The sequence below is a fragment of the Psammomys obesus genome, unplaced genomic scaffold (genome assembly GCF_907164565.1).
Source record: "Psammomys obesus unplaced genomic scaffold, mPsaObe1.curated_primary_1811, whole genome shotgun sequence".
In the NCBI taxonomy this organism is placed as follows: Eukaryota; Metazoa; Chordata; class Mammalia; order Rodentia; family Muridae; genus Psammomys; species Psammomys obesus.
The window spans coordinates 10,621,954-10,639,115 of NW_026596143.1; the positions used below are offsets into that span (position 1 = coordinate 10,621,954).

At 42.4% G+C, this 17,162-nt stretch overlaps 2 protein-coding genes and 1 long non-coding RNA gene across 5 annotated transcripts in view; 2 read left to right on the forward strand and 1 right to left on the reverse strand.

The window, feature by feature from the left end:
- The window catches only part of Bag4 (BAG cochaperone 4), an 18,686-nt gene extending 14,300 nt beyond the window's left edge, over positions 1–4,386 (forward strand). The window contains exons 3-5 of the mRNA XM_055593368.1: positions 348–602; positions 2,018–2,269; positions 3,104–4,386. Coding sequence (XP_055449343.1) covers positions 348–602; positions 2,018–2,269; positions 3,104–3,589 — 993 coding nt within the window. The 3' untranslated portion in view covers positions 3,590–4,386. The remainder of the gene's footprint in view (positions 1–347; positions 603–2,017; positions 2,270–3,103) is intronic.
- LOC129666326 (uncharacterized) lies at positions 3,486–15,275 on the reverse strand. The gene is made up of 3 exons (XR_008718556.1): positions 14,995–15,275; positions 10,602–10,718; positions 3,486–3,559 (listed from the first exon to the last, which is right to left on the reverse strand). It is a non-coding gene; the product is annotated as an uncharacterized LOC129666326 (long non-coding RNA).
- Positions 15,276–15,416: 141 nt separating this feature from the next.
- Ddhd2 (DDHD domain containing 2) overlaps positions 15,417–17,162 on the forward strand; it is a 37,132-nt gene continuing 35,386 nt past the window's right edge. For all 3 annotated transcript variants that reach the window (XM_055593369.1, XM_055593371.1, XM_055593370.1), the window contains exons 1-2: positions 15,417–15,614; positions 16,581–16,806. In XM_055593369.1, coding sequence (XP_055449344.1) covers positions 16,587–16,806 — 220 coding nt within the window. In that variant the 5' untranslated portion in view covers positions 15,417–15,614; positions 16,581–16,586. The remainder of the gene's footprint in view (positions 15,615–16,580; positions 16,807–17,162) is intronic.

A 17,162-nucleotide genomic window follows, 5' to 3' on the forward strand; every position in this document is an offset into this window, starting at 1 on the left:
CCTAGAGTTGCCTCCTGTGGGCACAAGTTCTCTGCTTGGAGATGTAATTGTGAATTATATTTAAGAAAATGTTTGAGAAGGCCATTACCTTGTCACTTTATCTGTCATCACAATATATCCTTCCATTGATGCCACATAACTTACATAAACTCATAGCCTGAGTTTAATATATAGTTTGATGGTAGAGAATAGCGACGAGAAAGAGCACTTCATAGACTACTTGGGTAGCTTATATTTCATCAGTTCCTGATATCTTTTCTTCCTAAAGTTTTCAAGGTTGGACATTAAGGGCATTTCATCCCTTCAACCCATTTATCTCTTTTCCTCCTGGTTTTCCTTTTTTGCAGGGTGTGAATTCTTACGCAAATGGAGCATATGGTCCCCCATACCCTCCAGGCCCTGCAGCAAGCAGTGCCTCATACTCTGGGGCTTATTATGTACCTGGGTATACTCAGAGCAATTACTCCACAGAAGTTCCAAGCACTTACCGGTCACCTGGGAACAGCCCAACCCCAGTTTCCCGTTGGGTATATTCCCAGCAGGACTGTCCAACAGAAGCACCTCCTCTGAGGAGTCAGGTTCCAGGATATCCTGCCTCCCAGGTAAGCAGTTTCCTTTCAGGGAGAAATATTTCTACTTCCTGCATTGTAAACAGAAAGTAGAGCCCTCCACACTCCAATTCTCATGAGGCAGAGGCAGGCAAATCCCTTTGATTTCAAGATCATCCAAGGCTACAATAGTGTGGCCTTGTCTCAAAAATAAAAAAGAAAGCACTGTAGATGTTCAGAGTTTTGTTTTGTTTTTTTAAAGCGAGGGAAGGGTCTTTTATGTTGATGCCTAAATTGAATTTGGCTGAAGGTACCTTAAAAATGTCACAATCATAATTGTTTTAAATCCTAACTTATATTTATTATTTGTGTGCATGATGTGAGTTGTGGGAGTTGACACACATGTACCACAGCCATGTGTAGAGGTCAAAGGACAGCTCTGTGGTGTGTTTCTCTTTTCACCTTCTGTGGGTTCCAGGGATCAAACTCAGGTCCCCAGACTTCCACAGCAAGTACCTTTACCTGCTGAGCCATCTCTCCAGCCCAAAATTTATTATTTCTTTTTCTTTTTCTCTCTCTTTCTCTTCCTTCCTTTCCTTTCCTTTCCTTTCCTTTCCTTTCCTTTCCTTTCCTTTCCTTCTTCTCCTCCTCCTCCTCCTCCTCTTCTTCCTCTTCTTCTTCCTGTTCCTCTTCTTCTTCTTCTTTTTTTTTTTTTGAGACCAGATCTCAATATGTAGCCCTGGGCACCTGGAACTCCCTGTACAGACCTGACTGGCCTCAAACTCACAGCAAATGGCCTACCACCACCGTACCTGGCTCCTCTTTTGTCCTCCTGTATTTTCATTATTTTTAATTACATGGGTGTGTGCATGTGTGCACGCATGACTGTGTATGCACATACATGAATGCAGGTACTCACAAAGACCAGAGGTGTGAGAACCCCAGGAACTGGAGTGATGGGTTTAGGAACCACTTGATATGGCATCTTGGACTTGAACTTGCGATCCTCTAGAAGAGCAGTTTGTGCTCTTAATCACTGAGACATATTTCCAGCCCCCATGAAATTTCTGTAATAAAATAAATCTTTAGTTGTTGCTTGACACTTTCCCTAACTTAATCTTTTCCAACACTGTTAGGTGTACAGTAATAAGCTATGAATATGCCATGCTTATTGTTTCAAGAAGAGTTCTATTGTTCTGTGTTATAGCGTATGGATTTATCTGTCTGTAATGTTTTTGGAAAATACATGCTTCGCCAAGTGAATTTTAAGTCTTACTCCCAAGTCTTTCTCCAGCTCTGTTCTTTGTGCTTTGGAAGTCAGATTTTCTCAGGTGTGGAGAATTTTTGGTAACTGATTAATGAGTTACTAACAGGTCAGGACCTGTTTATACTATTTTTATTACTTTTTAAACTCTTTGTTTTCTAAGTAGTAACCAAACAGTATACATTTTTTTTTTCCTCCAATCTAGAACCCTGGAATGACACTGCCCCATTATCCTTATGGAGATGGCAACCGCACTGTGCCACAGTCAGCAGGGACTGTACGGCCTCAAGATGATGCATGGGCTTCTGGTGCTTATGGGATGGGCCCCCGTTACCCCTGGCCTTCAGCTGCACCCTCAGCACCCCCTGGCAATCTCTACATGACGGAAAGTGCTTCACCATGGCCTGGCAACAGTTCTCCTCAGCCACCCCCTTCACCACCACCCCAACAACCTAAGGTAAGAGACCTTCTAAATGCTGTTCTTTTGATCTCTAGGTAATTAAGAGTGCACAAGATAACACTTCTGTATTGGTTTGTGTTGAATGAAAAAACTTGGTTTGAGGATTTTTTTGTTGTTGTTCTTACCTGATTTTGTACTCTCATTATTTTTTATGTATATGGATGTATTGGCTGCCTGTATCACTATGCGCCATGTGTGTGCCTAGTAACCTTGGAGGCCAGATCCCCTGGAACTAGAGTTACAGACAGTTATGAGCTACCTTCTGGCTATTCAGAATCTAATTTGGGTCCTCTGGATATCTTAAAAAAAAAAGAAAAGAAAAGAAAAATTCTTATATTCTGCTGTGATACTGTCTGAATATTAAACAGAATCAAGCACTTTATTTTACAGCCTCAAATGATATGTGGAAAAAGATGTAAAACAATGTGAAGTAGCACACATTGGCTTGTGTGGAGTTGTTTACATAAGCCACAGACAATACTGTCTGCTTTAGGCTATGCTTCAGAGGCTTCTACTATTTAAGGAGGAAAACTAATGATTAGATCAATGGATGAATTGTGAGTTAGTAAGATCGACTGTGAAGTAGTCACAAGAATGACATGCATTGACGTAGATTCCAGCCATCATATGTAGGCATTCTGTGCCTTTTTCTTAAAAGAGTTCTCCCTTTTATCTCCTTAACAGTGTTCGCTTGATGATTAAGGTGGGAGCCAGTTTTATTTGTGTGAAAGTACTTTTCAAGTAGCTTCCTGGTCAGTGAAAGATGTGTATCTGACCTTGATGCCTGCTTACTAAAACAGCTTTTTTTCCTTTCTGTCTTCCTGTTTCAAGGATTCCTCATACTCCTATAACCAGTCCGGTCAAGGCATGAACAGGCACAACTTCCCTTGCAGTGTCCATCAGTATGAGTCTTCGGGAACAATGAACAATGATAATTCAGACCTTTTGGATTCTCAAGTCCAGTATAGTGCTGAGCCTCAGTTGTATGGTAATGCCGCCAGTGAACATCCCAGCAGTCAAGTTCCGAGTAATAATCTCTCTGAAGAGTGTTTCTCTACAGATGAAGGCACTCCTCCAAGTATTAAAAAGATCATCCATGTGCTGGAGAAGGTCCAGTATCTTGAACAGGAAGTAGAAGAGTTTGTTGGAAAAAAGACAGACAAAGCTTACTGGCTTCTGGAAGAAATGCTGACAAAGGAACTTTTAGAACTGGATTCTGTGGAAACTGGAGGCCAGGACTCTGTTCGTCAGGCCAGGAAAGAAGCTGTTTGTAAGATCCAGGCCATACTGGAAAAATTAGAAAAGAAGGGATTATGAAATAATGTGGAATGAAGGGGTAAGCCTGTTATTAATTTGGCCAAAGAACTCTTTAATTTGGTTCATTACTATCTTTGTAAAGCCTGTTATGACAAGAAGCAACACATTCCAGCTTTCTTCTGACCTAAAACATGAAAGGAGGGGAAAAAAGGGGAAGCTGGCAGAGGAATGGAAGAATACCAGCTACAAGATTCTTTTCAGCTTTCGGGTGACTGAACACAGTAAGAACCTGGAACCATCAGCTTTGCCAAGTAGACCCTCTCCTCACTTCATGGATGTCTATAGGCTGCTTCTCATCAAACCACAGGAGGGAATAGACACTATTAACAGGTTTTCAAAGACATGTCTGGGACACACAGGCTGTTTTGTAAGCATCTGGACTGTCACATTTTTGTGCATTGTGGCTGCATATACTTCATGTGTATATTCTAGCTTAGACTCTTGGACCTCTGTTTTGTTTTGTTATTTGCAGGTCACAAATGTAATACTATTCTACTTCTTGGTACATTTTGTAGTAATATGTTTAATATAATCAAATTGTCAGCCAGATAGATGGGCAATTCTAAACAAATTCATATCCTTTTACCACTTGAAAATATTGCAGTGTGTAGTGGGCTCCTGAAGTCTGTCATTTGTCTCCCTTTTTGTGTAGCATGTTATGTTAGAGTTCTTCCCACTTCTGCTCTTCATAGTAGTCGGGAATGTGACTTTGGAAATTACATTAACATAAGAATGAAAATGTTTGTAAATTCTTTGCTTTTTTGTTGTGTTTGGATAAAGATCCACTTTGAAATTGCTTTTTTTAAAAACAGTTTCTTTTGGCTATTGCTGCTTCTGTAGAGAGCCTTATGATAAAAACATGAAAACTTAAATGCCACAGTTAGTATAAATAGTGACTGCAAAAAGTAACAAATATTATCTACTGATACCATTCTCCGTTTAATAGTTCCTGTGGGGCAAATTTGAGCTCAGTTGCTAGAAGGAAAAGGAGATTCATGCTCAGGGAATGGAGTCAGCCATAGCTAAAGTGAAAAATGCATTATTTTCTTTTCATTGAAATTTGGTCGTTCTTTCATAGAATAAATTGCATAGAATTGCCTGTTTCCTAAGAAAGATATTATTTATTATTAATAACAGTCAGTTTAGAGCCAAGTTTAAGAAAGGGGCCTTTCTTGGTTATCTTTATATGTTATTATACAGAGACAGGTAAATAATTTTCCTTGAAGCCTAAAGTGAGGTCTAGCATACAGTATCTGTATCTAGCATACAGAAACTGCTTTTGCAACAAAAGCAGTTTCTTAGTAAAATATCAAAGTGATACTTTTTTTAGACAACAGACCTTTATATTAGTGATATTAAACCTATAGCCATCCCCTCTACTCAAAAGAACCAAACCAATGCCAACACAGGATGAGAAGAAATGTAGTAAAATTACTGTCCAGGGGCTGAAGATGTGCCTCAGAGGAGTGTTTGCCTAACGTGAAGTCCTGGGTCAAATCCCCAGTGTTGCATAAAACAGGTATAGTGTAATACTTGTCTCAGCATCTGGGAGGCGGGAAGAAAGAACTGTGGCTTCTGGGTTTATATTTTTAATTATAACGATATTCAGGAGAGGTACAAACTCAGAACTTAAAGATATAAATCATGTTAATTGATTCCAAATGGCCAGTATCGAAGAAAAAGACATTGGTGACCTGTCTTTGAAAATGTAATGAATCTAAAAAGGAAAATAGTACTTATGATTTGTAAAATTTGTTTGACTTTTGACTTGAACTTGATTTGAAACTGAAACAATTTTCTTTTGAAATTTTACATCTAGACTTTTTTAAGGTGTCTAAATTTATATTACTTTGGGGATCATTTTTGTCAAAATCTTGAATAAAGTTACCTATACCTGGCATGATAAACACAGCTGTTTTCTCCCTAGCACCTCTGTTCAATGTGAACGTTTAACAAATCAGCCCCAGTGAAGTTCCTAGAGCCTGGGTTCTCTTTGTCTCTACCTACTGGTGTTGCTTGTTTCAGTTGCTTTTAAAGAATGAGTTTTATAAAAACAAAAACAGAAACAAAAGAAGCCAACAAAAGGAATGGGGTTTGAAAATACTGCTGTAGTTAGTTGACATAAATAGTAACCTTAGAGTTAACCAGATTTTTTTTACATTGGAGGGTAGAGATTTAAGTTGTTCTCGAAGGAAAGCCTTGTGAGGGTAATAGCTGATAGAGCTTTCTTCTCTTTTTCATCCTTGACTTTTTTTTTTTAAATCCTTTTTTGAAAGTCATGAGTTTAGGGCAGTTTAGTATCTCAGCAGGTAAAGGTACTATCACCAAACCTGAGCACCTGACTTGAATGCCTCAAGGACCCACTTGGGGAAAAGGAGAGGCCTGATTGATTTTCCTCTGGCTTCCATGTGCATACCCTAGCATGCCCCGCTCCCATACTCAAAAATAAATAAGTATAGAAAAAAAATTGAAGTTCTGAGTTTAATGTGTCAAATCTATAGAAAACAGCATTCTCCTGGTCTCACTTTTTTTTATTCTTCAAGAGTAACCACTTAAGGTTCTTAGATTTTTTAGTTTTTGTGTTTTCCTTTTATGTATGTGGTATGTGTGTGTGTGTGTGTGTGATTGCCTGTTGCCCTTGGATGCCAGAAGAAGGCATCCGATCCTTTGAAACAAGAATTAGAGTTATGAGGCACCATCTGAATACTGGGAATTGAACCAGGACCTCTGCAAGAGCAGTAAGTGCCCTTAACTGTTTGCCAACTCTGACACTGAAAGCAACCACCTTCCATTGTAAGATACCACTTTTGAAATGTATTGCTGGTTATTAAGTGGCACATTGTGTCCTTTTCTCTCAATCTTAGAGTTCGGTTGTTTAGTGAGACAGTTCCATGCAGTGCAGATTGGCTTTGAACGTCACGTAGTGTTGGAACGTGCTCTTGTGCCTCAGCCTGCCGAAATTAAAGGCATCTTCTGCACCGTCCTCCTTTTCTATCTAGGGGATGATGACAGGTGTTTCTTTTTCTTCCCTCTCACATACACATATGCTCAGTCTCTTCCTCCCCACTTCTGAATATAGTTACATAGTCATTTAACCAGAGCTCAGTCCTGGGGTGAGTGGTGATTTCTTGAACAGCTTGTTTTCCCTTGGATGCTTATGTCCTTAATGATTCATTTGACCTCTAAGTATTTTCTCAAGATCTGTATATTATTTCATTAGTTTCAGATTCCTGAGGAAGTCTGCTGGAGCTTTCTTCTATATGGAGAATTCCCTTTGCCTCTCATTTTCCTGTTGTGTGTGGTGTTGGTTTGCTTTTGTTGTTTGGTTGGTTCATTCTTCCTTTCTTAGCTTATTTCAGGAGACACATTTTCAGTCGCTTCCTGGAAAAGATTGCGTGGAAAGTGTTTGATTTTATAGCTTGTCTAATTTAAAACGTCAGTCCTACCACACATTGGCGTGATAGTTTATTAGATGAGTATAAATACTAGGAAATGGTTATTTTAAGAATTGTAGATTGTTCTGTTGTCTCACAGTTTGCAGAGTTTAGTTTCTAGAATTACTTTTGAGACGTGTACCACCGTGGTTATTTGCATAGGCCCATTTGAGAGAGGGCAGCTTCATACGTAGCCTAGGCTGACATCAGGATCAGTAAGTGGCCAGTGATGGCCTTGAACTTGGGATTTTCCTATCTCTAGCTCTCAAGTACTGGGTTTGCAAGTTGATGTGACTGTTTTTTGTTTTTTAATGGGGTTCTGAGGAACAAACCCAGTACCTCATGAATTTAGCCAAACATTCTGCCAACAGAGCTACATGTTCAGCTCTAGAAAACGTGGTTTTTTAAAGGGAGTTTTATTTTTGTTTGTGCATGTGTGTTGTTTTGTTTCTTGTTTATTTTTTGTTTTTTGTTTTTTTTTTTTTTTTTTTTTGAGGCAGGGTTTCTCTGTGTAACCTTGGCTGTCCTGGACTTGCTTTGTAGACCAAGCTGTCCTCAAACTCACAGAGAATCACCTGCCTCTGCCTCCAAAAGTGCTAGGATTAAAGGTATGTGCCATCTCACCAGCTTTAGCTTATGACTTTAAATTTTTTTTGTTTTTGTTGTTATGGAATTTAGCAGTTAGCTTTGGTGTGAGCCTATATTTATTAACTTAGGGGCATATTCATTTTGTAAATCATGCCTTTGCATCATATGATATTTTCTTGATTTTTATTTGGCTTAAGTTCCTATCTAGGACTACCTTTAACAGAATCACTACCCTATCCTCCCCCCCCCCTTTTTTTTTATGAGGCAAGGTAGGTTGTCCTGCTGTCCTGGAACTCTTATGTGTAGACCAGGCTGGCCTCCAGCTCACAGAGATCTGCCTGCCTCTGCTTTCTGAGTGCTGGGATTAAAGGTGGGCACCACTCTGCCCAGCTTGCACAACTGTGTGGTTAAATACCTTCCATATTGAGGCTATTAATTTCTTCTTGAATTACAGACTTCCTCCAATGTTGCCTTTTCTTTTAAAGTTCTCATTTTTTTTTTTTTTTATCATTTTAGAGGTATTTCTCAAAGTCTGTTCTTAGAAGCTGGTACAGTCCACTCACTCCAAACTTCCTCCTTGGTTACAGCCTTCTCAGCAAGCAACATGTTCATGTCACTATTTCCGGGACCTCGGTAGACCTTTCCCCAGTGTTCTTGGGAGAGTCACCCCTCACTGCATTGGACCCACTGCATGGGCTTGTTTGCATGGGATGGTTATACAGAGAGAGGGTAGCCATCCTCTGTGATGGGCTGGTGGCCGGCTCTACAATCAGTCACTAACCAGAGGACGTGGCTCCCAGAGTGCTGTCTGCATCAGGTTGCTCAGAGTCCCGGGAATGAAGCAGCTAGTAATTGGAGCAGCATACTTGAGCACAGCCCACTGGCCAGTGTCCTTGTTAGACAGTGCTGACATTAACAGGGCTTTTGATAGCAACAATGGCACAAATTGCCAGCAGCAGCTTTCCCACGTCTCTAGTGATACGTAATGAAAATACTTCTAAGAGACTAGAATTTTTCTGGATCTCACAGCCAGAGTAAATATACCTCAGGTTTACTTATGACTGCTTTCTTACTGTGCACTCAACGCCTGTTTGTTTAATCTGCCTTTAAGCTTGTTGTTGTGACCACCAGCCTTCATTGCCTTGGGCTTCCCATACCACCTAAGCATACAACAATGCACAGCTATAATTTTTAAGTTATATACTATTCCATGCCCCTGGCCCATAGGAATGGATGTTGTTTGTATGTGTATTATGATGATTATTTGCCAGAAACAGCAAATAGGCTGAAAGTGGTTTTGTAAAATGAATATCCACCATAAGTGCTAGAAAGTAGCATTGAGATATTGTGTGTTTGTTATCTGGGTTAGTTGGGGGTCAACTGGGAATCAGTGGTTCATTCTTTCCCGATGTGATGCTTTGCTTTCTTTATTGTTCAATAAGTGAACAAAGCCCATTGTTACACACACAGGACAGGAAAAGACAGAACAAGACAATACTCGCAGGCAAATAAATTATAACATGAATCAAGAGCAAAGCTACTGTGTGGACCCCTCTCTGGGTAGTGCAGAAAGTGAGTTTCGTTTTTGTTTAAAGGCAGGTCTTGCTGGAATACCTAATCCTCCTATGTAAGGCTCCTATCAAATGGCTAGGATTACTGGCCTACACCATCCCTGGCTGGTTGTGGGCTTTCCAACATTTTATTACAATGAAAACCCAAAACTACTAGAAAATTCTTGTGCCTAGGGAGATGGTTCAGCTGGTAAAGTTTACATGTGTTTGGCCTGTTTTGATCTCTAGTTCTTTTATAATGTGCACCTGCGCCCTAACACTGGCAAGGCAGAGAGAGGAGGATCCCTGGGACTCATTACCCAGCAAGTCCTGCCAAATCAATAAGCTCCAGGTTCAGTCAGAAAGGCAGAGGCAAGGGGATCTATGAGTTCAATGCCACCCTGATCTACAAAGCAGTTCCAGGACAGCCAAAGCTACATAGACTCTTCCAATAGGTTGGTTCAAGGGCCCAAACTCAAGACATCAGGCTTTTACCCCCTGAGCCATCCTGACTGATCACACAACTTTTTTCTTTTCAGTTTTTATTTTGAGATAACTGCAGACCCACATGCAGGGTTTCTATTTTAATTGTTTATTTTTGAGACTGTGACTTTATTACAATATTTCTCCCTTCCCTTTCCCCTCTCATCCTCCATTCCCATATGCACTTCCTTTTCTCTTTTAAACTCATGGCCTTTTTCATCAACCGTTATTGCGTGTGTGTGTGTGTGTGTGTGTGTGACTGTGTGTGTTGTGTGCACGCGCGCGCAATTGTATACATGTTCCTCACACTAACCTATTGAGTTCATAAAATGATGTTTGTATGAATGCTTTCAGGACTGACCATTTGGCACTGGACAAACAGTTGATGTGTTCTTTCTTGTGAAGGACCCCCTCTCCCAGTCCCAGCTTTCCTCAGTTACCCATAATTCTTTGTGGAATTCTCCCCAAACAGTCTGGTGCTGCATGCAGTTTTCATAAATAATACAGCTAGCTCAGTAGTTGATTGCTCAGCTACTGCTAGCTCAGTAGTTGATTGCAAGTGTTGCTCTTATGTAGGATCTGGGTTCAATTTCCAGAACCCACAGCAGGCTGGTCACAAACACCTGTAACTCCAGTTCTAGAGCATCCATTGCACCAAGAGGACACCTGCGCCTAAATACATATCTCACACACATACACAGGAACTAAAAAATAAGGCACATGATACAGGGTCTGGAGAGCTGGCTCTGTGGTTAAGAATGCATCGTGTTCTTCCAGAAGATTTGAGTTCAGTTCTCAGAACTCATATCAGGCAGCTCACAACTTCCTGTAACTGTAGGCCCATAGCATGCAGCGCCTATTCTAGATACCAAGAACACTGTATTCAAGTACACATTCCTCCCCCCAACATATGCACATATTGAAAAATAAAATCCCAATGATAGAGATGTCATGTACCTTTTACACAGTTTCTTCTGTTGGCAACAGGTGGCAAACTTTGCTGTGACCAGCTTGGAACTCACTGTAACCAGGCTAGCCGCAAACTTTCAGTGATCCTCTTGAGTGTCTTGAGTGCTAGGATTGAAGTCATGTACCACTCACTATTGGTGGCCGTATTTTGCCCATTTTTAAACTGGATTTATTAACAAACTTTAAAAATGGTTCCCCTTTTTAGAAAATCCTGTTGATACACAGATTGTATATTCCAAAATACATCTAACCCAATTCCATTGCATTAACATCTTTATGGGTTAATATATTTATAATGGCCACCTGTGGTATTTACCTGATAATCTTTTTATTGTTTTTTAAATTTTTATTATTAGCTACATTCTATTAACTCTGTATCCCAGCTGTATCCCACTCCCTCATTTCCTCCCAATCCCATCTTCCCTCCCTCATCTCTTCCCTGCCCCTTTCCAAGTCCACTGATAGGGGAGGACCTCCTCCCCTTTCATCTGACCTTTTTATTTCTTTTGTGGTTATTTTGAGACAGGATTTCTCTGTGTAGCCTTGGTTGTCCTGGACTCACTTTGTAGAGCAGGCTGGCCTCGAACTCAAGAAATCCTTCTGTCTCTGCCTCCCTGAGTGCTGGGATTACAGGTGTGCGCCGTTGCACAGGGCTGCTTCTTCTTTGTTTCTTTCAAGATTCCATGCAGCGTATCATATTCCATGTACTCGTCATGTCTCCTTCGGGATGTCTTAGCTGTGCTATTTCTCTGGCTTTACTTGTTTTTGATGATCATAACAGTCTGAGAACTACTGTCTTATATTTTTGTAGATTGGCCTTCCATTGGTACTTCTCTGATATGGTCCTAATTAGAGTGGGGCTATGAGTTTGGGGGAGAAAAGACAGCGATGGCTTGCCCTTATCACTCTTATCACGATATATATGTGTGTGTGAGGCAGTATGCATATAATTATATACATATACTATATATGTTAGATAGTATATGTACTATCAATGTGACACCGTAGATATTGACCACCTTAATTACAGGCTAGAATAGTAACGGTCAGATTTCCACCCTGTAAGGCACTCTTTTAAAATGTTTTTCTTCATCTTGTAAACATATCTGACTTACTTTATAAGCTCATAAGTTGAAAATTCTGTAAGTCAAAATGCATTGAGGGCCAGAGAGATGGCTCAGCAGGTAAAGGGGCTTGCTGTTTAGCCTGACAACCTGAGTTCAGTCCCCATAATCCACATAAAGGTGAGTCTTGGTTACTTTTCTATTGCTGTGATAAGATATCATGACCAAGGCAACCTATAGAAGAAAGGGCTTATTTGGGACTTACAGTTTCAGAGGGTTAGAGCTTATGACCCATCATGCCAGGGAGTGTGGCGGCAGCTGAGCAGGCACAGCCTAGCGCAGTATCTGACCTAGAAGCACATTACTCGCTAGAAGCACAAGGTAGAGAGCTAAAACTGGGAACAGCCTAGGCTTTTCATACAAGGCCTGCCTCCAGCGACACACCTCCTCCAACAAGGCCACACTGCCCAGTTCTTCCCAAACAATTTCACCAAGTGGTGACCAAGTATTCAAGGATATGAGCTGAGGGAGCTATTTTCATTGGTGCTACCATAAGGTGTAAGGAGAGAACTGACTCCCACAGGCTGGCCTCTGAACTACACATACGTGCTGTGTTATGCATATCTATACACAATAAATAAATGTTTAAAATAGTGAAGTAAATGAAATATGGCTTATTCTGGAGAAAGAAATAGGAATTAAATTTGATATCTAGCAGTTATTCCAACATTGGGTATAAATCTCTTTAGGCACCTTACTAGCTGCTAATGTTACATTTTGGTCTAGATCATGGGTTAGCAACTACCTAAGACCAAATTTTAACTCCCCATCTCTGTGAGTTTCCATAATGTTTCTGCTGCTTTTGTGTTGCTAGCAGGCCAGTGGATTACCTGCAATAAATTACTTGCAGCCAAAGGAACCAAAATATTTACCTGATTTCTGCATTAGAATATTGAAAGGGGAAAAAATTAGAGGCATGTTTCACAGTTTACACACACACACAAACTGAAGACACAGCTCAGTGGTTAAGAACACTGTTGCAGAATATTTGATCCCACTATGAACCCCAAGATTGTGCACTGGGAAAACCTGTTTCTAGTTGTGGTTTATGTATGTGGCTGAATACCTAGCACACACCCTTATTCCAAGAGCTTTCTGTAAACAGGATTAAAATGTTAACCCTAGGTCAAGAGATGGAGCAAGCAACCAGTTGACAGGAAGTGAACATAACTAAACACAGGAAGGAGAGACATGGAGTTGAAGGGTATTCAAAGCATCGTGAAGAGAGAGGAGGGCCCTTTTCCTTCTGGGATGTCCAGAAGGCTGTGTGCTTTCTCTGCCTCTCTGAGCTAGCAGGTTTTCACCCTAGCATCTGGCTCCTGAGTCTTTATTGGTAAAACAGAACGACTGGGATTTTCTTTCTTTATAACAACAGAACAGTTGCTCATGGAAAGGCCTGGGTGGGGTTTAACTCACATAACTCACTCCAGGAAGCTCACAACCACAACAGCCTGTAACTCCAGCTCTCTGGCCTTTGTGTGCACTCACATATACATACATATAAGTAAAAAATAATGAAAATAAATACTTAACAAAAAGATTTAAACATAACCTATCAGTAGCCAGAAAAAAATTAAGTGAGCTTTTATTTATGAGAGCTATCATTAATGTAACTAGCTACTTCTATAGCCTTTGGGGGAACCTAAAATTTATTTAGTTTGAGGCAGTGTTTCTCAAAGTACAGATACAAACTACTTGGAGCTAGATCATTTGGAGCACTTAAAAGTACTGATTCTAAATACACATATACATCAGCTTCTTGGATCCTGCCAAGTACCTACTGAAAGAGGACTTCTGATATATACCTGGATATTTGATTACTACCAATGTATGTAGAGCCTGCAACTTTTATAGCATTCACTAAGGTAAAGGTACCTGCTAGCCTGTTATCTCTCTTGATAGGACTATGAACTCCTTCAGGTACACATTGTGCTAACTACTTTTGTGTTCCAAGTTCAGAGTAGGCACAAGAAATGACTAGAGTTCATGGGGGTTGGGGTAGGGGGGGGGCCTGGCCAATGGAGATTTTGGAGATGCTTCCAAGAGTCACAAAAGCAGAACTATTTTCATGAAACTAATAGGGATCGCAGGTTCAAAGTCATGGTCATCTTTGGCTACATAGTGAGTTGGGGGCTAGCCTGGGATACCTACGATCCGATCTCAAAAGAAAATAATAAATTACTTTAAAACTCAAGCAATAACAAAACTCACAGGTCCAAGATAGACTGATGAATTTCAATGCTATCAGGTTATGAAAATTTTATTCATATGTTTTCAGATTCCAAATCGCAACTTACTATTGGAAGTATCACTTTGGGGGCTAGGTGTATATATAGCTCAGAGGCAGAGCTCTTGCCTATGATACCCAAGGCTCTGAACTTGATCTCTGGTACTAAAGGGGGAAAAAGAAAAGAAAGAAAGAAAAGACCTGAAGAGCTGTCCCAGCAGTTACGAGCATTTGTTGCTCTTGCAGAGGACAAGGGTTTGGCTCCCAGCATCAAAGTTACAATCGCCTGCAAATCCAGAGCCCGGGGATCTGATTATCTCCTGACCTACACAGATGGCAGGCACACACACATGATATACATACAGGCAGGGAAAACATATATACAAAGTAAAATAAATGCGAAACGTTTTTTAAGCCCCAGGGTTAATGACACCCACACATACACATTGGGGCTCCCGCTGTGCCCTAAAGTAACCACCTAAGCATATACAATCTCTCGAGCCCGGACGTGAGTTTGATCCCCAGGACCATTACGGTGAAAGGAAAACTGACTTCTGTAAGTTGTCCTCTGACCTCTACACATGTAGCGGCACATGCGTGCCACACACACATTATAAATGTCAAGATTTTTAAAGGCTGGAGGCCAGTATGAGGCTATCTAACAAGACCATCTCAAAGCAAAGCAAAAGACACCGCGCAGGAAGGGTATTCCGTAAACGTGCGTATATTTGTGTGTAGCTGTTGATTTGCAGAAAGTATGTGATAAAAGTCCACGTTCAGTTCCTTCTCGGTTTCTGAAAAAATTTTCGAGACTTTGCCTTACAATCCAGTTAGAAAACAGTACAGCATCTTGTTTTTCCATCCTATTTCACCTGCTAGTCAGGCGCGTCCCCAGTAAGCCGCATCTTAGCCCTGCCAGTCTCCAGAGTAGTGGGCTGGCGGGAATAGCCACCGCCTTCACGTTCCAGCATCTGGGGCAAACAGACCTCATTTTCTGCCTCTCGCAGCTTCCAGATCCCGCTACACTCACCTCGTACGCTTTCGGGGTAGCTTTCGGCAACCTCTCAACCCAAACAAAAGCGAGAGGCGGAGAGGAACCAACGCCCCAAACGACAAGCTTGGGGGCAATGCCAGCGCCCATGCTGCTCTCCAGCCTCCCTTCGATCCCCGCGTCCCGCCAGATGGTGCCAGGACCCACCAGGGGTCAGGGTGCCCGATTCCCCCCTCTGGGTAGCGCTGGGCCCTGGAATGGCACCTCCACGGCTCGCTCCCTCAAAGCCCCGCACCCGAGACCGCCCAGCGGGTGCCCATCCACTCCGCCAGCGCGTGGCCTGCGCGTGCCCGGGACGCGACGCCTGCCCGCCGGAGGAGCCACCTCTCGCGCGAGTCCCCGCACATCTCGCGACACTTCGGCGGGCCCAACTGAGCCTCAGGCCCTAACCCGGACGGGCAGACGCCTCCGGGAGCGCCGCACGCCGCCGCCGGAGCGCCGCGGGGCCCCGCGGTGCGGGATTGGGGCGCGGCCGCAGGCTCCGCCCGCCCGCTCGCCCGCCCCGCCCGGGTTGGGAGGTACGCCGCGGCCGGGGATGTGCCCCGGCTCCCTCCGAGAGGGCGGAGAGCGCGAGAGGCGGAGCTGACGAGCGAGTCCAGGTCTGCGCGGGGTCCTGGGCCGGGGCGAGCCGGGGTGGGGGAGTGCAGGCCGGACTCCGGTGTCGTCTGTACCCGGGGCCTCCGTAGGCCTCCGGGGCGTGAGGAGCGTAGACCCCGAACTCAAGCCCGGAGCTCCTAGTTGGAGCCGGTCGGGCGATGAGGGCAGGCCGGGGTGTCGCGGATAACGGGGAGGCCCCGGGAGCGTTTGTTCGTGAGCTCGGCTTTGCGGTCCGAGCGTGCCCTGGGCAGGGATGCTGCTCACCCATCGCCCACACGGAGCTTTAGGTTCTGCCTCTGTGTGCCTGATGCTTCAGTGTTGGATCGCTGGGAACTCGACGGTCATCCTTCGTGAAGGGGGCAGTTGAGGTCACTTGTTACTTTCCACCCGAAACTTGGGCGCTGCGTCTCCCCGGGCCGGTGCGCAGCTGTGGCTTGCAGGCAAAGTTTCTGTTCGAGATCGTTAAATGTGTCACAGTCCCTGTTGAAGCGCACTTGGAGAGTCAACTAAAACGGTTAAGTGACTCGTTCCATTTTCTACATTTTAAGATTCCAATAGTTATGTAAACGTGTAATAGAAATGTAGAATAAGGATCTGAAATCTACCTGTTATTACTATGTGGCACACTGGAAGTGGTAAATTTTCAACCTTTGCTGTGCTACGTTTTGGCTGAAAATTGTGGTAAAGTATCTTGTTGCAATCAGCTTTGACTGTGTTTTTTGAAATTTCTGGGTTAAAGAGCTTATTGTATGATTAAACCTTTTAGTTTTCGAAAGAGAATTGGGACCTCAGTGCAGAACGGTGGAGCTGAACATTTTGTTTCCCTCTCCAATTTTGTATTTGTTGTTTTGAATTATGTTACTTTAAAAATTTCTTGTTTTCGAGAATGGCTTCCAAAACCGTTTGTGTGTGTGTGTGTGAACATTTACAAGGCAAAACAAGTCAGATGGTTTTATTTTGTCTCCTAGAGCACGATGTCATCAGAGGAATCGCAGCAGGAGCAGCTGTCTCAGTCAGACCCGTCCCCATCACCAAACTCCTGTAGTTCCTTTGAGCTGCTAGACATGGGTGTTAGCAGCTCGTATGAACCAGTTTCTCCACATTGGTTTTATTGTAAGGTAACAGATTCTAAGGAGATATGGATTCCTTTCAACTCTGACGATTCACAACAGCTGGAAGAGGCACACGGCTCTGGTAGGAAGAAAACGGTTACTTTTAACAGATTCTAATCTCGCTCAAACTAAGAAGGAATGGCCCTTACTGTGATTGCTATTAAAATTAAATTTTAGAATTTTTCCATGGTCGTTCTTTTAAAACGTTTCTAAATTTCTGCATAATTTCCCAGTATTTTCTGTATTCTAGTCCGTGTCTTAGTTTTTACTCAGAATGAGAACCTATGTATATAGGGTTCGGTGTCACATTGCAGAATGAACTAACATGTCACTTGTTTTTGTTTTTCTTAAGTAACAATAGTGTTAGTTATGGTATGTCATCATGATTGTCATTAATTTACCTTTTGATCCCTGAAGCGAAAACTTCAGAAAAGGTTA